The following is a 22,691-nucleotide window of genomic DNA, read 5'->3' on the forward strand; positions in this document are numbered from 1 at the left end:
GGTTTGGAGGGTTGAAATTCTGAGAAACTGAAGTAATATTTTTGCTTCAGATATGAGGATCTGATTAAAGACAGGCAACAAGAGTGGGTCTCCAGCCTCGAGTAATTGCCTGTGGACAGCTGAACTGGAACAGTACTGCAGTTTGAGGATCGTTAAGATTATAACAGATCAATGGCTTTCTTGATTGAAAGGGAAAACAGCGCTGGAAAAACAGTTTTGCAAACAACCTGCCTTATGCATGGTTGCTGCAAAGAAACTTAACTGTCTCTCTTTCCAACCTTCTCTGCGATGTCTCTCTTTCTGCCTCCTCCTATCCCACATGACACTCGTTTGCACGGATGTGCACGGAGACAGAGGAGACTGACTCTGAGAGTTGCTTTGCGCAAAATCCACTCCTTCTCTCTCCTCCCTCCTCTCCAGTCTCTGGATCCCTCGCAGTGCGCGCTCCCTCCCTTCTACCCAGTGAACACAGCTTTGGGATGCTAGGGTTTCGCCTCGGTGTACTTCTAGGGTGGGAGGGGGCTACAAGCAGAGAAGATTATCAATTGCCCAGATACTCCCTTCTGCCTGCCGCTCATCTCTCGTTCCGCTAGGGCTGGTTGGTGCAAGAAACTGACGAGCCTAGGCAGCTGGGAGAGGAAGAGGCTGGGGAGCGTGGAACCCGAAAAGTCTGGGAGCTCTGTTACTGCCTAGAGTCCGCAGCAGGCCTTCAGCACCATGGACAGCCACACCGGCCCAGGGAACACCAGCGACTGTTCGGACCCCTTGGCTCAGGCAAGTTGCTCCCCAGCACCTGGCTCCTGGCTCAACTTGTCCCATGTAGATGGCAACCAATCCGACCCATGCGGTCTGAACCGCACCGGACTTGGCGGGAGCGACAGCCTGTGCCCTCCGACCGGCAGTCCTTCCATGGTCACAGCCATTACCATCATGGCTCTCTACTCCATCGTGTGTGTGGTGGGCCTCTTCGGAAACTTCCTGGTCATGTACGTGATTGTCAGGTAAGGACAGTTCTGAGTGCCTAGCTCAGCAGGGGGAAGAAGGGGACAAAGTCTGTGAATGGCAGAGAAGTAAATAAGGTACAAAGGGGGGGGGGGTGATTTAAATAGAGCACTTAATGCTCTGTTATGAACTTTTACTTTTCTAGGGATTTTTTTTCCTCCCTCCCTTGGTAAAGCAGTGTTAAAATTTCCAAGACCAAGATGTTTCTTTGGCCAAGGCTATTAAGATATGGGTGGGAGGTTCCATCTTAGATCCTCTTCTTATTCTAAGCCAATAGGGTCTTTGAAACACATCTTACAGTCAACCATCTCTCTTCGAGCTATTAGAAGGAGTTGTGAAGAGTGAGAGGGGGAAAAATCTTCTTAGCTTTCCCCTAATTAAAAAGCAGAGGCTTCTCAGTAGGTTAAAGAGATGAGCTTGCTAACTTTCTTAGACCTGCTGGTTTCGGCTGGACCACAGCTGCACCCATTCTCCTGGCTTCTGGGAGTATTTATCTTACTCTTCTCCCACCCTGAGGTTGCCCCAGGTGGAGGGAGCTTTCCTGGCACTTCTCCAAGGCAGAGTGGTTTAGATACAGCAAGCATACTGTTGTGATGTTTAGCCCAGTTTGCACTCTCCTCCTGCACGCAGTTCTGCTCAGGGAGTCCTGAATGCCATATGGAATGGCTGGGCAGCTCAGGGCATAAACTAGTTTTCAGTGCTTACAAACACTGGGGTCAATTAGGGAAGATAAAAGGCAACAGCATTCTGTGTTACGGAGAGTCGTTCAGGGTGGTGTAGAGAGGAAAGTGTCTCTTATCTAGTGAAATTACTTCCAAAGAGTTTGAGGTCTACTTTGTGTTACTCGGGGGTGTTCTAGATGAATTTGGCAAAGGGTGAGCAAGGTCTCAGTACTGAGAGTGATACTGAGTGTGCTGGTCCTGAGTTACATGTTCAGTTCCAGCCTGTTAATGTGGAATAGTTGCCTAACCCACTTTTGTTAGGGTAGATGGATATCCCCGTCACTTTAAAATGGCTCCTCGTTTGAGTTCTTCTTCCCAGTGGGGTTATGTGGCATCCTGAGCATGGCACTTTCGTGTTGAGTTGCAGTATTTGCCTCACCTACTCAGCACACATGTCACAGGCTTCAGCAGAGCGCTCGGAGTCACCGGAAGATCATTCCCCTCATTATGCCTTTGTTCCCAAGGTACTGCAAATTGCCTGTCTGATTTCTTTAATTAATGATTGTTTAAAGTAAAGCTGATTTCTCTGATCTCTGGGCACAGACTACGTCCCTGAGAAAAGAGCACCATCTATTGAGAGGAAGTTTAACAGCAGAAGGAAAGGTAGAGGGAGGAAATCAATACAAAAAATGTATGCTTTAACACATTTACTTTCCGTAATTCAGCACAGAGATTAAAAACCAGTCTCATCCCACAGTTAAGGCGGTAATTAAAATGTGGCTTTTGGTAAGGACAATGTGCTGTTCATTGTTCCTTGAGGGAAAACAGAATCACAGAATCATAAAATGAAAGAACTAGAATGGACTGGTGTGTGTTGTGAGACAACACAAAGAAAACAAATTTTTTTTAACCAACAAAAGATATTCAGTAGTTCAACACTCCTGGGTGTCACTCAGCCCATAGCACTTTCTGTTTATTATTATATAAATTGATGATTTGAGCTAATCTCATTGCTAGATTAGATTAACAGAGGAAGCTTTGTTCATAGTAAACGGTGAAATAACAAAACACTCTGATTTGTGTGTGAGTTCTTGGGTTTAAAAGGTGTGAAACAACTGCTAAAACATCCAGTAGCCTTTTCTCCTTTTTAGTCTCAGCATCTTCCTTCCTCATTTTTATCCCCTCTGGCTTCTATTTTTCTATAGAGCCGGTAACAGAGGAAGCAGCTGGAACAGACAGAGTTTGGTCTTTTCCTGGTGCTGAATGGGTTGCTGGCTGGGTGAATTCATTTTGAAGGCATTACCTCTCACTTGTTCACTTGGCGACACATGGTGACACTGTCTCTCACTGAGAACATGGCACTATGCTTTATTCTCTGTACTGAAAGTTCTGACAAAGGCAGTTCTATTTGAAAGGTCAACCCAAACACCCACCTGTGGCAGGCAGATCAGGTGCTTAAGTCCATGGACAGATAACTTTCTGGGAATAAGACTCTGAAACAGGAAAAACAGGCAGTTTAGGGTGACATATGAGAGCTGGTAAAGTATCTGTGGGTTGAGGAAACTGTGCCTAGGTAGCTGTGCATATTTAACTGGCTTCCCGTAGGTTGTAGTGTCCCAGGTCATCTCAAGTGCTTTGTGGCTCTTTTACAAAAGAAAATTACAATAATGAGTCCATGAAGTAATAAAAGGAGCTCACTTACATCTACTGCTTAAAACAACAAATACGATTAAGTAGTCACAGAGCTACAGCTGCTGGCAAGGTGAAGGTAGCATCTTCCAGAATCACTTAATATTTTGAGTGAATCACAGATTACTATAATAACAACAGCGATGAGAATAACTGTGGTGCCAGTGATGCGATTAACGCCTCTATTTTCTCAGGACTGTCCTCGTTATCCCTTCCACAACACCATCAATGAGCCAATCCTAAGTAGGATACTTATAAAGTTCTGTTCTAAGAAATGTTTAAAATAAATAAATAAATAAAGTAAAGTAAAGAGGATGCTGTCCTGGGTCGAAGATGTGAAATACAAACATGACTCCATAGAAACATCACAGGTAACCATTACCTAAGGAGACCTTTGGCTTTAAAGGGAGGAAAAGCGCTTTGATCATGCACATTATTTATGCCAAAGAGGAGTCAGTATTGTGAATTGATATCAGTGATTCACAGATCAAATACACACAGAGACATGTGTACGTGTGCATAAATACACATACAACTCCATCAGCTTTGAATCGAGACCCGATTGCTACTGTCACCAAGGAAATAAAACAGTAAAAAAGAAATGAATACAGTGGTTTTCATCATTTATCGTACTCTGCAAAGTCTCCATGGCTACCATAGTATTGCTATGAGCCTTTGGATGAAACACATTCATCAAGTAATCAATACATGAACCTGTTCCATGTATGTTTCTATTTAAGGATGTCCTGTTTAATAAACATAATAGATCAATTTCCACCAAACTCACAGCCCATCATGCACATCTGAAGTCATCTTTACACAAAGTCTAATATACATGCTTTCCATATAAGGCACCTAACAGCTTTTTTTTTTTTTTTTTTTTTTTTGCTTTGGATACTAGAGAGCATTTTATCACTATACATGGTGGCATTTTAAGCAGCAAAGTTGCTGTGGTTGATGAGAACTGGGGAGGCCTCAGAAACCATGCTGACACCTCTATCTAGAGCTTTCTATTTCTTGCATGATCCGAGGAATAATTCACAAAGGAGAGGAGGAAAGCAAAGAATTAGGAGTACATTCCATCACACAGCAAAGGTAACTCCCAAGAGGATGTGAGGGCTACACGAGAGAACGTAAGACACCAGGCATTTTGGACAGCTCTGTCTTATAGGCAAGCATTCATGGAGTGGATTATTCATGAATTCCAGTGGGGAAGGGAGGATATTTCTGGAATAGGGATGATTACAGTTTTCTGTCCTTCTATGGAGTTTGGGGATGTGTCATAACATGATGGGAACAGCCAATTCTGGAAGGCTAACAATAAGGTACCAGACTGAAACACAGCACAGTTAGTGAGGGACTTGGTCAGTTGTGGTGTTTCCTAATAGTTTGGGTAGTCTTGGTTTTTACTGTTTGAGCAATCCCATCACAGTCAGCTGTGTCACAGCTCTGTGGTTGCTCTGCCTCCAGCCGCCATGCCGCGTGCCTCCCTTTTCTCTCTACCTAGCTGTCCTGCTTCAGACTCAAACAAAACCTACAGAGAAACCAAAGAGGCAAAGCCTAATGTCCAGAGTGGATGCTGGCTCACAGCAAGAGAGCCAAGAGGCAGATCACCACCTTGTTTGCAGTCGCCTGGGAATTTACAGAGCCCTTCAAACAATTCAGAGCTCTCTACAAACCCACACACAAGCTCTAAAATGGGTGCAAAAGCCCACAAGTACATTTTTTAAAGGCCAAATAATTTCAGTCAAGTCTTCTCTGCAGTTTCCTCCTGGAATAAAGATTGATGGAATACATAGCAATCTTCAAGGAAATAATGTCAATTCTTGGTATCCAAAGGGGATGTGACTCGAGGACTCCTTGATATTTATGGAAATATCAAGTCCAGAAGCCCCAAGCTTTAGTATTAAATGGTCCAGTATTAGCCTTCGAATTTGATACCTTAAACAATCTCTTGATTGAATGTAATCCTAATATAACAGAAATGCTGTGCAAAAAGAAGGCATGCTGTACTGTTTAGGGAATAACAAGAAAAAAAAATCTGTGAAGGGGGAGTACAGTACTACAAAATCTCCCAAATAGTTTTGAACCACAATTGCTTAAGTCTACAGAGAATTCTGATACTCAGAACCTCCTCAAATAAGGCAACCAAGAAGCTCGGCTGTGCGTCACACACAGCAACAAGCTCACCACCCAGAGACGAGTTCCACGCTTGGACCACACACTGCCGTCAAATGGAACAGTATGAAAACCAGGTAAACTCCCACAGTCCCCTCACCAGTTTGGTACCAGGTAGCTCAGTGCACCACACACATTCAAAAACAGACACAGCATAATTTATTTTGTATATTGGAGCAAACCTATCAAAATTAACTTATTTGCATATATTTCTAAAGACAGGGGGCTAAGTAAAGTTAGAATTGTGTAATGGAAACATAGGATGTCTGCAGACATAACGTAGAATTTGGTTCAATTATCTAAAGTCTTACGCTTTATTTCCAATGTAGTTCTAAAGTAAAAGGAGAAAATTGCCTAATAAATAGTAACTAGTGTATAGCTCCATCATCTCAGGGATTTGATAGCTACAGTTAGCACATGTTAGAATCTTTGTCCTAATTTTTAATGGTGCCTTTATCAGGGCTCTGCCTGCAACTTAGTGGCTCTGGTTCTGTAAACCCGTCTGCTCTCTCCAACTCTGAGGATGGTAGGAATGTACAATTAGCTACAGAGTCAATCAGGAACAATAAAACCTGTTTTAGTACCCTAAATGCTCTCATTAGACAGAGTAAAATTTGAGTTTCAACTACGCCAAGGTAAGGATTCACCTCGCTTTGGAGCACCCAGATGCACACATGACACTTGCCCAAGAGATAAAAGGTAGAAGGTCACTTGTCCACCATTCCTTTAAAAAGTCTAGAAAATAAATGATTTGTTTCCACAACCTAATGATCCTGGTTCTATTATTTCCACTCTGTCATTATAGGTTAGTAGAGGACATGGACATCATGGGAATAAGTGAGAACAATTCTGTCTCAATAAAACTTTATATGGACACTACAATTTGAACTTCCATATTGGGATCGTATGCCTTGAAATATTTTTCTTTTTATTTTTTTCAACCACTTTTTAAAAAAATTATTCTTTGCTAACAAATCAGAGAGAGAAGTGGTAGGCTAGATTTAGTCCATAAGTTCTCATTAGTCAAAGGCTGGTAAGGAGGTATAAATTTTTCAACTCGTGCCGTGGCCATATTCATAGTAGATACAGACAGAAAATTTTGGTGCAATAATATGTTTTTCAAGCTCAGAAAATAATAAGAGAAAGAGGTAACAATGCAGGTTCCACAGACAGTTCTGACATGAATCATTGCTTTTCCTGTGTTGATGCTAATGTTGGGTTCTAGTAGTAACCACATGAGATTGCCTCAGTGTCTCCCCAGACTTCCATCTCTCCATTGGTCCAAATGGTTGCCAACCTTCCTGACCGCCCTTAGCCAGTGACTGAGGCTGAGTGCTAAGAGAAGAGGGTTTCCTAAAGGTTTCCCTCTCTTAAATATTCTTTGTGCTCATTTTTATTCCAGGCAACTAGAAAACGCTTTTGCCCAGCGTTTTCTCCTGCAGTCACTTGGAGGCTTTGGGGAATAGCTGAAAGTGTCTTCGCACATATAAAAATCTACCCTCAAAGCCACTTATGCCTGCATACGAGCCACGCTGAACCCACTCTGTACAGTCAGGCGAAGATTGGCAGATTCTAGATGCCACTTGGGCTTTTTACAATTGATTTATTTCATTATTGATAGATATTTCAGCCCTTTTTCTCTCTGTTTTTACATACACTGTTCACACATAAAATGAGTTTTATTCTGACAGTCTTCACAGTGCATGTCAATTGCAGTCTTCTGACTCTCCTCTGTTCCTTCCTCACACCCACTGATCATCTTCTTCCTAATTGGTCCAAGTTTCATGTTTGTTTCATGAGGACCCATTTGATTTCATTTATGTTGCTTACACAAGCACTGGCAATATTTAAGTGGCTACCCCACTGGAGAGGATGCCTCTCCCTCCCTCATCAATGAATAATTGCTTTTAGATCCTCAGGAAGGGGCAGGGTCCCATGACCCTATCAACATCTATGACATTCGAAACACAGAAGCTGGTTGGCTTCTTCTCTGTTTTTATTTCTGATTTATGCAACACGGTTATATTTTAAACATGCGTTTACTATAGTTCTCAAAAGTTGTTTTGAACACCGTCCCTTCCTTTATTTCAGTCTCTCCAGCTGGCTAAGAGGAACCGTGAGCAGAGCCCCAGGTGTTCTGAGGCTGTGGTGATTCCTGACTTGACCCATCATTTTTTTTTCAATGACTCTGTGTACATTGTTTGAAATCCTCTTCCCTACTTGATTCCATGCCTTGGCAGTCTCATCCATCCACCTATAAGTGATTGACCCTTTGATCAGTGTTGCCCAGCAGACACCTTCTTGTGCATATAGTAGTTCTTTAGCTTAGGTAAATGACCATAGGCCAAAATCTGCACGGAGAGCTAAGTTTCAGTAGCATTGTATCTGGATGACATAGGGCCCACTAAAAATGAATTCTCTTTCTCAAATGTTCTTAAGTGAGAACTGGATCTAAGTTCCAGCAAGGAACCCAGTCTACATTAAAAAAAAAGGATAATAAAATTTGATTTTTTTTTTTCCCCTTTAACTAACCGTGGAACATCACCGTCATTGCACAAAACCTTATAACACCATTAAGCACATAGGAGAAGCTTTCTGGGTCTTCCAGAATAATGGTTCTCACTCTTGGTTGCAAACCAAGATTACCTAAGAAGTTCTTTTTGAAAAGAAGTGGGAAGATGGAAAAAAAAAAGAAGGAAGAAGAGGAGGGGAGGGGCAGGGGAGCAGGAGGAGAGACCATCACCCATAGAGGACTAATTAATCCACAGTTTCTGAAAGCCACCTCTAGGAACTGGCATTTAGAAAGCACTCCCATGTTTCTACCCTGTATCAAAGCTCCTGCAGCTCCAGATGGCCCACCACGCTAATCTTGTGGATGAGAAACTGAGTCTTGTTTTAAGGGGGAATCTAAAAGATCTGAACTCCCTAGGAGGGTGTGTATAGTGCAGCTAGTAAATTAACTTCCAGGTGACCTGAAGCCCAAGGTGTTTTAAATTTTTCCTTAAATGTGGCCCCGTGGTTCTCTTCAGAACAGATATGACAGATAGAGTGCTCACCCTTGGAGCAAAGGGGTATGTTTGATTCTCTACCCATTATAAAATGTGTGTGCCAGTTACCCAAAATACTTGAATCTTATTAGCTAGTGATTTGTAAAGAACACTAACCATATTAAACCTCACATGAATTTCAGATATAATTTAGATACTAAAGTAAAAATCTTTGCTTACTCTAAAGTGCTCTACAAGACAGAAAATATTTGTCGATTGCTTCCAAACTTCTTCACACTTCAGCACCACAGGACACAGGCCGTCATCGTCAGCGTGGTAGCATGCACCCAGAACCTTTACTTACATTACGTCACAATTTTCATCCATTTAAAAATATTTATCTGTAGATTATCTTATTAGCCTATAGAAACAAGGCAAAGCATCACATGATATCACCCCAGTCAGTCTTCTTGTTTTTCCTACTAATGCTTTCTCACTCCAAGCCTAATAAACTCAGAGGGGAGAGGAAATACAAACCAAAATTTTAAACAAAATATGCCATGAATTGAAAGCCAGCTTTGGCTACCTGATGAGTTCCAGGCCAAACTGAGAAACTGTTTCCAAAAATATCAAACGATTTGCTAATCTGATATTTAAATATTTCTATTTTAAGTTTGTATGGCAATAAAAGGTAAGTCCTGAAAGCATGAGATAAAACTACTTAACCAAGTAAGAGTTCATCTGAGTCAGAAAAAAAATTACTTACGTCCATATCTCTGTCTTCATTTTAGCTTTGGAAATTCAGGCATTAAAACATCATCCCAAGAAGAATCACCCTGACTTCTATTGAGTCTTACTCTCTAGTCTAAGTTAAATAAGTTTTTTTAAAAATGCAGTGCTTCTAGGAGATAAGAGGAGGTTCTATGACCTCACCTGTCTGCTTATTCCAAATAAATAATCATAGTGAATTTTCCCAAAACTTGAAAACAACGTCTATCAACTGCCAAAATCAAGTCAGCAAACTCTACAAATAAAGCAAGCATTGGGTGTAGTGTAGAATCACACCCTAGAGGCACACTGTGCTCTTTCAGAGCTAAGTCTCTTTGAGGAACAGCAGAGCAAGGGAAGGAAGGAAAGGTTGTTTTGTTTTCAACACTCTTCCCTTGAAGCTCTGGGTTCCGTGCCAGGGTGAGGTTGAACTTTCTGTGGGGGAAGATTAAATGTTAATTGAAAAAATGCTGCCAGAGCTACAACCTGAACATCAGCACCTGACTGTGCTTGCCAAGAAGAATAAAGGAAATTATTACTGATGTGATTTCATTCTTATGCATGCCCCATCAGCTCTGGAAAGAAAAGCACATGGACTGAGTGAAATTAAACACGAGTCTGCTTCCTATGATGGTCTAAAGTTGCTAAAAAAAAAAAAAAAAAAAAAAAAAGTGACTGTATTAAAAGCAGACAGCACTGACAAAGAACCTTCTATTATCTTTTTCCTTCTGATGAAAAAAAAGAAGGTCAATTAACCCTTTGTGAAAATAAATCGTGTGTCCCAGGATTAAACTTGGTGCCTTAAAACTGTATGGATTTTTAAAGTCTTCATTATATTGACTAGTAGAGTTCTCACAAAAACGTAAGTATAACCAAGGAACAAACTGTTGGGTTTGGGGAGGTGGTTGTTGGAGACAGGCTCTCACGTAGCCCAGGCTGGCCCCAAATTCTCTTTAGAGTTCAAGAATGACCTTGAGGCCCTGGTCCTCCTGCCACTCTTTCCCACAGGCTGCCCTGAGCCATGGCCCCGCCCTCTCTCTGCTACATCTCGTGATTCCAGATGTAAGCGCTCTGCATCCTGCCCCAGCCACATCTCCACAATGGTCCCTCCAGAACCATAAGCTCCCTAATAAACTCTTCCTCCTATAACTTGTCTTGATCGTGATGTTTTATCACAGCAACAGAAAAGCAACCGATACACAGGGTGATATTAAAGAAGATCAAACATAATTAGCTGTTATGTTGGCTGAGCACTAACTATGAGCAAAGCACTCTCTTTGATGTACCAGACTTAGCTCGGAGCAGGCAAATGAAATGGCAACTTTCTTTTTCTCGGAAGTAGAGGCTAAGGGAGAAGATAAACCATTTAACCAGCTCGCAAAAGTTCAGTTATGATCTGACAATACTTCCACACACTATTGTTACCAGCATTTCATATCTGTGACCAGCAGAGCTGATATGTCAATAAATGATCAGGAGACAGCTGCTGTGCTAGGCTCAGCTTTGAAGAACCATAGCTTTTCCATAATCCCATGTATGTCTCTCTCTCTCTCTCTCTCTCTCTCTCTCTCTCTCTCTCTCTCTCTCTCTCTCTCTCTCACGCACCAGACATTTCCAATTTGGTGAAAACAAGTCTGAAGGATAGAGATTGCCTTTTCTGTCTTTTTGCTCTTGAATTTAAAACCCAGTAGGCCATGAGATGTGAGGCAGCTGAACTGTTCTAGTACACTAATTTATTATAATATTTTTATTTAACTATAAAGTTTATTTTAAAATGAAAACGTGTACATGTGTAAAGACATGACCTACCAATATTAGCCAGAAGTTATATTGTCCTAATCATTAGCCTAATAGTACCCCAAAGTCTATACAACTAAACAACTTCTGTACAGTTAGAATTGGCATTAGAAATGGAAGGTGTACAACTTCGCCTTCATTTTAATATCAAGTTATTTTATGTACTTATCTACCACCTCACCCCCTCAGAATAGAACTAGGGTACCAATTAGCTTAATCTGCTGTTTCACAACTCAGGTCCATCACCTGCCTTAGGTCCTTCCCCATGCCTTTATATTTAGCCTTTCTTATTCTTTCTCATGCATGTTACAGTGTGACCATGAGTACACATATCCACTATTGATGAGATTATACTATGTTAATGTTGCAGTCATTTTTAACTCTTTGCGTTTTGGGGTGTCCTGTTTCTGGTTTGTGAAGTAACAGATCCAGGCTGAGTATGTAGCTCCATGGTTAGGAAGCATGACAGGCAACTGTGAGGCCATGGGTTCAATTCCCAGTATCATTGAGAAGAAAAGAAAAAAAAAATGGAAAAGAAAGAATGAAACAATGTTTCGAGGGCCGCTCCTCATACGCTAAGGACTGAAAGAAAATTGGAATTCTCTAAAGGAAAATTCTTGGGGCTGGAGAGATGGCTCAGTGGTTAAAGGCACACGCTGCTCTAAGGACTCAAGGTGGGTTCCCAGCATCCACGTTGGGCAGCTTGCAACTACCTGGAACCCCAGGTCATTCCCAAGTACCAACTCACATACAGACATGCATGCATACACATAACTCAAAGTAATAAAATAAATATTTTAAAGGTAAGATGATTATTATAAAAGGAGTTGCCATGGGTTGGTTTGGAAAGATTTTTTTTTTTTTTTTTTTTTTTTGCACATTTATGTTGAAAGTCAGATACTGATCGAGGAGTCTTTGTCACCATTTTCCCACATCATTTGTCCAAGGATACCCATGGAGGGGTTCTGTAGAAGCCATAGTGACTAACTGAACTTGAATCTGGAGAAGTATCTAAAAATAAATAAATAGATATATTCTGATGAAGAGTAGCAGTAAGGATTCTTGCTGAAGCATTCACCTAATTAAATGAAAAGACAAGCCTTTCTGCTCTGTATCTGTGTCTCTCAGCTGAGCTAGCAGATGGTGAGACTCGGGGCAGGTTATCCGCCATCACTGCTCACTCCAGGTCACAGACATGTCTGTGTGAGTGCAGAGAGCCCGGGTACAGTGAGCAGATGCCAAGACTACCACAGATCCCCCATCTCATCCTGACTTCTATCTAGAACTCACCCCCCATCTTCCTCCTCCATCATCTCCCCATCCTCTTCTCCGTGGCTGGTGGAGTTATTCATGCGCAGTATTAAAGCTGAGCCTCTTCATATCCCAGACACATTCCTTAGGTAGATTATTCCATTTCATCCCGTATTTCCATTGCTTGGAAGCAGATTGGAAAGAAACAAGGTATCCCAGGAAATCTTCAGTAAGTGGAATTCTGCTCTGTTGGTGGTGGACCATATGCTAACGTTGAGAGCACAGTTCTTAGGTGTGAGTTTTTCACCTGAAAATCCAATGAAGGTATGCCTCACCGGACCAAAGAAGTAGGCGTGGCAGCAGCTGTGCCAGTGGGTGAATAGGGCAGGGCTTTCTCCACAGGGAGCAGGAAGGTACCACAATGAGCGAAGCATCTACACTGGTCTGAGACATGCATCACACAGGGGTTTCTGGGTTGTGTCAGATGACACGACGGCTACTGCACACCCAGCACAAATGCCTAGCACGCAGAGCTTGGGACAGTAAAGGAAGTGCCACTTTACTTTGCTGAGCGGAAAATGAAATGGCCACAAAATTACTAACATTTCCACGTCTGTAAAGTTGAGTAACAAAACTTGTGGATTGCAACACATCTCACGGAGGTTTTTGTTTGATTTTGGAAAATGTAATAGCAGACTGCTATAAAAATTAGACTAACATCTTTGTTTCTGGAAAACAACAATAAACGGTTCGATTTAAGGCTAACCCCAAACTAATAGCTTCCTGTCACCCTCAGAGACAAAACACTCAGCAAATGAGGTCAAAAAGATGACCCCTTGATACATATACATTTTTTGGCTACTCTCATTTAATCAAACACACTTTTAGTAACTGCCGTATCCTAGCCACTTAAATGTTAAACCACTACCCTCTCAACATTGTCACAGATCCTCCCACACACACCCTCTGCCGTCATATCTACCCTTCCACTTTGAAACAACTTGGCCACTCCAAGACAGGACAGATGAGTCTTATTGGGAATCCACACTTAACAAAAAGAAATGTGAGAATGTGTCACAAGAACGTATGCTACAGTGTTAACCACGAAGGGATTATTTGATTGGAAAACAAAGTAATGGCCAAAATGTGCATTTTATGAAAAGTTAAAATACACATTTGGGTGTCAAGATCCTATAAAACATTAAGTCTCATAAAATTTATATATAAAGTATAACATGATTTTTAGCTGGGAGGAGCTGTGAGATATAACATTTTGGTCACAAAGTAAGAATATTAAATACATCAAACCATTCTCAGAGTTGCCCATATACATTGATAGGGATTTATATTATACCATATATGTTTATATTTGTATAATTGATGCATAATACATAATATATACATTATGTATGTATACATGTACATATATTATGTATACATACATATTTCTAAACTCATATACATATATAAGTGTGTATATTTTATGTACATGTGTATTTTCAAACTCATCAGATTTTTTAATAAGCCATATGATAGGAAAATAAACAGTTACTAATACAAAACTGAAAGGAATTTTCAAAAATAGTAGATGATCCCCAAAAGCCATGCAGTAGTGCATAGAGAGCCTTCACATGAAAATATGTGCTTGGAGTTTTCCTGTTAAAACCATACTTGTAGCATTTCTTTTTTGTGACTGAAACATTATTAGTGCCAAATGAGTCCATTCCAAGTTGGAAGCCAAGCCTGTGTTGGTTTAATAACCCCGTCGCACCGTAAGACTGAACTTCCAGCCTTTAAAAACTAATGGGACTTCCTCTCTTTGCCAAATTACTGGTTTATTCATGAATCATATTTTCCCCTAACAAATGCTATTGGATTCTCCACAGGGGAAGGGAAATACCTTCCAAAACTCTCTGCCTAAAAATACTTAGAAAAGAAAAAAAGTTCAATAAGCTGCTTTTTGTTTCCTAGAAAAAGTCCAGGTTGGCATGATATTTAAATTCAAAATAATTATGAAATTATTGGATGGAAAACAGTCATCATAAATGTGCAATTTTATGTAAATCAGGATCCCAGGGAGCTAAATTGCATTACCTTTATTTTTCTTTCAATTGGCCTCGAAAGCTACTACTGCAGACACTAATGAAATGGTAAACTACTTAGGTAGCCACAGGTATCTGGGCACACTGAAATGCTGAGAAGGAAATGCTTGGCTGTGGTCGTGACAAATGGGGTTTCCAGTTAAATCGCCCTGAGTGTTAATCAAACTGCTCATAAAAACCGAGCGCCCGGCAGAACAGTTTCTCCTCTTCTTTCCACATTCACTCCTCTCGCTCTGAAATCTGGTATAGACTTCTAATGTTTTGTGCTACTATTTAATATTATACATTGTTATAATGTCAAAAAAAATCCAAACTCCATGATTACAAACTCCAGACAATAAATGAAGTAAATCGTAACTATCCATACCATCTATTGGCGTAAGAAGGAACATCAGCATATTTCTAACCACAGTTAGAACTAACCACAGTGTTAAGTAGTTCCTTGTCTGAAGTTTGTTAGGAATCTCAGTGGTTTTTAAAATATGGGTACGAATCATAGGGGTCTCAGCTGCTACCAGGGATTTGGTGAGCATCTATTTGCATTAACGTGGCTTGAGCCGTGTCTGAACCTTACTAATCTCGGTAAAACCGATTCTCGTGCAGATAGCTTGTGTGTATGACAGAGCAGTGAAGAGAAGAGCGGGCAGGCCAGACTTAACAAACAGACATGGACATAAAGTCTGTCTCCACGATTCCTTTTACTCGGACCCATTTTCCTCCCTTTGGAGTGAGACTGGCACAGTATGAACATTTATCATTTTAACTATTTTTAAGTTTTTTTTATTAGGTGTGGAGTATGCATGTGTCTGTGGTTTTGTGTGTGTGTGTGTGTGTGTGTGTGTTTGTGTGTGTGTCACAGCAGTTGTGTTGAGGTGAGAGAACAGTTTTTCAAGGGTTAACTCTCCCTTCACCCTAAGTCATGGGGATCAAATTCAAGACTTCAGGCTTGAACAACAGGGGGGTTTACACACCGAGCCTTTTTGCCAACCCTACTTTAATTCTTTCTAAAGAATTTATTTCATTATTTGTTTTTGTGTGCATGTGTGTGCAGGTGCCCACAGATGCCAGAGAAGACACCAGATCTCCCAAACTTACAAGCCTTTTAATATGCTGCTAGTGTTCTGTTTAGAACTTTTTGCATCAGTTTCTCGTGAGTTTATCTAGACGTTGAATGTAGACTTCTTTGCCGGTGGTGATTCTCGAGACTCGGAGTCAAATTAATGCCTCTTGGAGTAAGCAAAGTGTTTGCTTTCTCCTCTTCATGACTTTGAACACTTTCGGTGGTTGGTAGCAGGTCTGTTTTAGATGTTTGGTGTCCAGATGTTATATTTCTTTGAAGTGTCCTGTGCTTATTGACTTTATCTCTAATTGTTTATCAATCAAGTCACAATTCCTACTTCTTGGTGGTGTTTTTTTTTTTTTAATACATTGGTATCTTGTGTAGAAAACAAAATATGGACTTCCAATGCAAAGTTGGAGAAATATTACCTTTTAGATGGACATTATCACTACATCAGGTGTATAACGCATGTAAAAGCAGAAGCTTGTAGCTGCAAACCACTAGTGCCATGATGCTACCTTTTATAATTGCCTGTTTATTTTCTGTTAGTGAGATCTTATCTTTATATGACCTTAACTTATTGTCAACTCTGTTTTTATTTTAGCCTGTAAAGCCTCTTTTAGGATGTCTTAAAATGCACATGGCTTGGCAAATTTCATCAATTTTTATCCAGAAATGTCTTAATTTCTCCCTTACATTTGAAGAAAGTTTGTCAAAGTATCCTTACATGGTAATGTCTTTCTTTGGGCGCTGTAAGTGTTCTAGCTCTCTGAGTGCCTTCTAGCTCCCAGCATCCCTGATAAGTTTCTCACGTGATAAGTCTGATGCTTTTAAGATTCTCCGTGTCTTTTGGCACAGTCACACAGAGTAGCTCTCAGATCCCATCCTACCGAGTCTTCAGGGATGCTTGCGTGCCCGTGCCATCCGTCCAACTTCAGGCGTGCCTGGCATTGTTTCCAGCTCTCGCTTTCCTGTCTCTCTTTCTGCTTTATGCCTTGGTCCTCTCTGTGCCTTTCCACTCATCCATTAGACTCTGTTCCTCTCTCTCTCTTCGTTCTTCATTCTTTATGTCCTCTAGATTCAGTCATGTCAACTCAGAGGACCCTCAGCTCACTGAGTCTTCTGCTCATTTAAGTCAGCGCTGATACTACGCTTGGTAATTTTCCATCTTAGTTATCATAATCTCCATCTCTACAATTTCCCTTTGGTGTACTTTAGCTTTTCCAACTCTAACCAGTAGTGCTCAACCATCCTTTTTCTGGTTTTCCCACATCTCCTGTTACTTTGTGGACCACCCTTCGGGTTTTAAAGGTGGTTGTTTTTCCTCCTCGGTCTGGCTTCCTCTCTCTTTCAGAGACGGCTTCGATTTTATTCCCCTTCCTGCCTTTGCTCTTCTCTGTCTAAATAGTTGACACTTCCCCATGCCATGCCTTGTGGTATTTTTGGCAAAAATCTGCCTTAAATACAATAATATTGTTAAATCTGAGAACCTAATTCTCTCCTTTCTCTGAAGTTTGTGGGTTTTAAAATTTTATTTTGGGTTTAAATCATGTAGCTCATCATCTGTTTCAGACATCAGCCAGAGATGAAAATTATCATCTTTCCTAAATTTTCTGAGCCGGTACTTTCCACTGGACATAAATAGTCACTTTCTTGTTTTTTCTTATATATGCACTTTCTATTGACTGTCTTAATCTTCCATGCCTGTCTTCAAAAAGAAATGTGCTTTAAAATAAAATGAAGACAGTTAGAGGGGAAATCTCAGGACCTCTATAACCCCCTGAAATTACTTCAGTTATATGGAAAAGGATTTGCACCATTGAAGGGATTTCAACCACACTCCATGTCTCTGTATCTGCACCTGTTCTCCAGAACACCAGAATACAGAATACACACACACACAAACACACACACAAACACACACACACACTAATATTTGTAAGGTAGGGCTCTTACTTCCTACCTTATCTGGACCCTACACAGTGTGAAAACTACTCTTGCAGCTCATGTGTGGCTTACCACTGGGCTGAGGGTGGCGGTTAGTTAACAAGTGAAAACTGACTCAAATTAACTGCAGTTAACTGTCTGAATGTTCCTACGGAAGTTACAAGTCTTCGATGTACTCCAAAGTTCCAAAATATTTACGTCAGGCAGATTCTGCCAGTGCAATCACAGCCCGGTGGGGAAATGGACTCCCAGTGCTTCCCACTCAACCATCTGCTCAGATTCCTTGCCTGCCTTGTTCCTGAGAGAGCTGTTCAGCCTCCATGAAATGCTAGCTTACTCATCTACCAGGAAATAATGATATGTGCCCTACAGGTTTGTTTTAAAGATGAGAACCATCCAAGGGAACTCTTAGACTCATGCCCAGCACTCAGTAAACAGACCACTCCTGCTGGCTGTCACTGCAATGCGGAAGTGGCCTGAGGCTCCTTTATCATTTCCCTTGGTTCATCAGTCATCTTTATCGGTAAAGGGATCAGCTCTTTAGGATGTAGAAGTCAAGGCCCAGCCACATGACTAAGGTCACAGACAAGGTGCTCAGAACTATGGGTCCTAATTTTAAACGCAATGCTCCTATTAGGCTACACCTGGATGTTTACTTCTAACGTGATAAAGAATGAAAATTAAAGGAACTTAACAAAATCAAGGGAGTTTCTCTTACTCACTGGTCTGTAGGTTCATAGCCCTTGAATGGATGTAGGCTTGCTCTTAGGACACTTTCAGGCACCCAAGACATTACTACCAACACTACCTTCAAAGGCTGAGCCTTGATTGCACAACCCCTAAGACTTCAACTCAGAGAAGAGTACACATTCACTGTAAAATGTAAGCTAACCCTAGAATATATGAACGTGCCCACTATAAACATAAATCAGTTGATTACAACTAAGTGCCCCTTCGCTTTGAGAACATCTAGAATTAAAGTATGGAGTTTTCTGTTGTTTGTTTGTTGTTTTGTTTTATTTGGGGGGGGGCTAGGATTTGGAAAAGTGAGATGGGTCTCATAGGTAGAGAGAGCCAAAAGCTCAGTAGAGATCTAGGTCCAAGCACAGTGCATGGCCAGAGGCTCTGACAAGGGGAGACGGAGCTGAGAAGCGGTGAGATGAGATGGTATGAACCACTTACTTCCATATTACCAAGCTTCAGCTGGAATGGGTTTTGCCTACTGTACAGGCATTGCTGACCACACGGGCCAAAACATTAGTGGTACAGCAGGTGCCATAACTACAATGCCCCCAAATGGCCTGTTCTCATCTGTTCACATCACTGGAGAACTTCTAATGCCTCTCTCCAGGGCTTATATTCTTCTTCGACTTCACTTCTACAGAAATAAAATAACCTGCCACCTCACCTTGGCACTCCCACACAATCCTTATGTCTAAGTTCCCTGTTGCTGCAGAAGAAGTAGTGGTGACGTACAATAGATGTGAAGTTGAATAATATGAGGAAGGCCCATTATAAATAAGCAATTAAACTATGTCATTGGCCCCTATATCCAGAATACCTTAGAAGTTATTTTTGAAAGAACATAAGTAAATAACATATCAATTTATTTTGACACATAAATATGTGAAAACAATACAGAGAGTCTTATTAGACAACATAGCCATTTAAGGTGTCCTGTTAAGTGTTCCTGTTTTCCCTGGTAATGTTTTAACCCATTATGAGAATGTAAATTAATTAGCAGATGGAGAAGAAATATCACTGTGCTTGCTACTGATAAATACATTTGTGGCGTATGGGACTGAGTGATGTCCTTCTATCTCCCTGTTTCTAATCCAGATTGAAACACCAACCCACCTTGTCACAAACCTGAATTAGTGACCTCTCTACAAGAAGAGCAGTGGTTTAAACTTTATGAGACAGAGCCGTGGACATAAAGTGGGTTTCCATTCAGAAGACAAACCTCACGGAGAGCAAGATAAAGGGGAACTAAACACATGTTTGTTATCTTATACTATAAGACAGATTTTTTTTTATCCTTCTTTTGAAATGGATGAATAAGAGAACTGAGTAAATTGAGAATGTTTGAATCATGGAGTTAGAAGGAAGAATGTTCTCCTAGTCAGACAAACCAAAAGCCTGGATGAATAGGTAGAGCTAGAGGAGACCACATAAGTCTCAGGCTGTAGAGCCAACACCAATGTCATTACATTATGAAAAGGAATTCCACAGAGTGTCAGTAACTATATCAGTTGACACTTGTGTGCCTTCCAGTCCGCAAGCTAGAGAGAAGCAATAGTAAAGTAGTCAGAGCAGAAATGGTAGCAGCATCTGGGAGATTAGCAGTTGTATGATGGATTAGAAGCCTGGCAATCAAACTCAGGTTAGGAGCCACTAGCATACCCTGTTTTAGTGACGCCCATCCCACCCTCCAAAATTATTAAAAGCTGGGTCATTCCAACCATGACCCCAGACAGGCTACAATGATACTGACTTCAAAGATCTCCCTCAATTCTACAGTCATCAAACTGTTCATAAAGGAGCCAAATGGGAACACGAGTACCCCGCAAAAAAGTCACAAAAATCAGCCATACAGTGACTTATACCTGAAGTTTTCAAATGAATAAAATCAGTGTTTCCAAGAAACATGAAGAACCACATGAAATTGGACATGAGTAGGTACCTGAAGGCCAGCCTGATGTACTAAACACAAGAAGAGAGGGATGGAAGAAAGGCGATGCTTGTTGAAACAACTTCCCACACGTCCCGAACTGGACAGGCCACCAAGTTAATTTTTCAAATTAACAGACATTTTATATAAAAGAAGGAAGATTGAAAATACTGTAAGAATTTAAACTATGAAAATTATATTTCCTAAGATAGTAAGATGACTTCTTGTCAACGTGATTGGGTAAAAATAAAACAGTGAATAATCCAAGGTAAATGAAAACTACACTGACTGTGACACCAACTGGACAGCTTCCAGGCTGCATCCTCAGCATATACCAGGTGTTTTATTAGTCATATTAAGTAAAGACCAAAACCATCCATACAAAATGGTCTTTGACATATAGATATGGAGCAGAGAAGTGAGGCTAATGTTTCATCACATGGATGATTTTATATTTGTGTGACTAATATGAGCACTTTTGGGTGCCTAATAGCTACCGAAGACCTCTAAGGCTGAGCCCTGCCTTCATTCCTCTTTGTTAGAGGTGGGTGGGGAGGGGGGATTGTGAACAGTCAGTGAAGTCCTATGACATATTGGAGTTACGATTTAGGTCATTTTAATGACCCCAAGGTCAAAAAGGTCTCTGTGAAAAACATGCACACACACACACACACACACACACATGCATGCATACAACACACATACACAACACAGATGCACATGCACACATAGGCAGACACATGCACGCATATGCATGCACGCACACACTCACATAACGCACACATGCACAGATGCACATATAAAGATGCACATGCACACATATGTACACGCACACACATATGCACATATGCACATACGCACATACACACATACACTTCATGGAAAACTAATTTCAGTGATACTCAAAGAAGACATACTTTTGCAAAGAAAATAAGAATGTTTTCCATGGTTTTCTTGATTGAGCTGAACCATGAGCAGACTCTCAGGGGCAAAGTGTTTTATAACCTTGCTGGCAAAGCACTCATAAATATTCAAGGCTCACAAGGCAATATAGTAGGTACATTTCAGTTCCCAGTGCAGTCTGGAGAAACAGGGTAGAGAGGACCTTTCCATACACATGGCTCTCTGTGCCTTGGGTCCTTTCACATAACTCAGGGTATTCTAATCAGTTGTATTATCCCATGAGCTTCTGTGACAACGGCAATTGATGTCTTTCAACTTTGACAATGAATTAGCCAGACATTTTGTTTCAAATTTTCTGCATCACTAAGAAAACTTTGCTCTTATCATAATAACTTAAACAACTGTACACTCATTTTTTTTTTTTATTCAGACCCTTTCAACAAGCATCTGGTGGTATCTACCTTGTGCTGGGGTTTTTGAAGGGCAGATAATCTTGACTTGTTTCTATTTTTTTCCCTCTCTGTGCCTCTTTATATATTTATACTGACTGATTATAACTTCACCAAATTACCACACAAAGTAAAGTTGTTAAACGTGACCAAAAATTCATGTGAACCACTACGTCTATTGGGCTACTTTCAAAAGAAAATAATTTACCAGTAGCCTGTGTACACTAAAGAATTTTAACATACATATGCACAGAGCATTGCAAGCTTCTACAATTTAGTTATCTAATCTTGGCACTGATATTTGTTTTTAAAATGTATTAATAGTATTTCCATTGTTTTATCATATTTCAGAGTTCTATTCAGGGTTCCTTCAATATTAAAGAAATGTCTGCAGACCCACCACTATGTGAAGCTGCTGGATTTTATGTATTGTGGATGCACAGAACACATTTCCTGTCCTCTCAGAAACTCGGAATTTGAAAGCTACATCTGTGCTCTAAAATCTCCGTCCTTAGAATAAAAGCAAACGTTACTATCCATGAACCAAAAAGCCATAGCATCTGAAATGGACGCTCTGATGATGTTCTCAAATCTAGTGTGTGTGTGTGTAGTGTGTGTGTGTCTATGTCTGTGTATTCTGCATATTAGCAAACAAAAGCTCTAGGTTACAGATAAAAATAAAATTATCTGGTTCTAACTGCTTATTTTACATAAATCAGAGTGGCAAAGCAATGTGTTTCAAATATAAGTTTATCATAACTCCAAAAATTTTTAATGCAAACCATGATTTTTCTTGTAAATCTAAGAGGTGACAGTCATGATGATGGCCCTGGTTAATCTTGGTGTGTCACAAAATAAAATAAAGAAACACAAAATGAGAGAGAGAAAGAGAGAGAGAGAGAAAGAGAGAGAGAGACAGAGACAGAGAGACAGAGAGATGTGTGAGGAGGAGTAGACAGGAGTAGGAAGGAAGTGGGAGGGCACTGGGAATGGTCAGTATGCACTAAATACATGTAATTTTAAAATGAACAAAAATGTATCCAGGAAAGCAAGAGAAAATTACAAACAGCTAAAAAGGAAGTAAAATAAAATTAAACAAAGACTAGGTGAAGAGAACGAGCTCAGCCTAAGGCTCTGACAGTCCTTTGTCTCAGGGACACATGAAGAGTTGCAAGCTTACCACCAGAAGGCTGTGCTTCTTTGTTTAACCTTCTAGAAATTTCTA

The 22,691-nt window shown here is 40.6% G+C and overlaps 1 protein-coding gene across 1 annotated transcript in view; it reads left to right on the top strand.

Moving 5' to 3' along the window:
- Positions 1-370: 370 nt before the first annotated feature.
- Oprm1 (opioid receptor mu 1) overlaps positions 371-22,691 on the top strand; it is a 47,073-nt gene continuing 24,752 nt past the window's right edge. The window contains exon 1 of the mRNA XM_051164441.1: positions 371-1,001. Coding sequence (XP_051020398.1) covers positions 718-1,001 — 284 coding nt within the window. The 5' untranslated portion in view covers positions 371-717. The remainder of the gene's footprint in view (positions 1,002-22,691) is intronic.

Source organism: Acomys russatus, chromosome 21 (assembly GCF_903995435.1).
Source record: "Acomys russatus chromosome 21, mAcoRus1.1, whole genome shotgun sequence".
Lineage (NCBI taxonomy): Eukaryota > Metazoa > Chordata > Mammalia > Rodentia > Muridae > Acomys > Acomys russatus.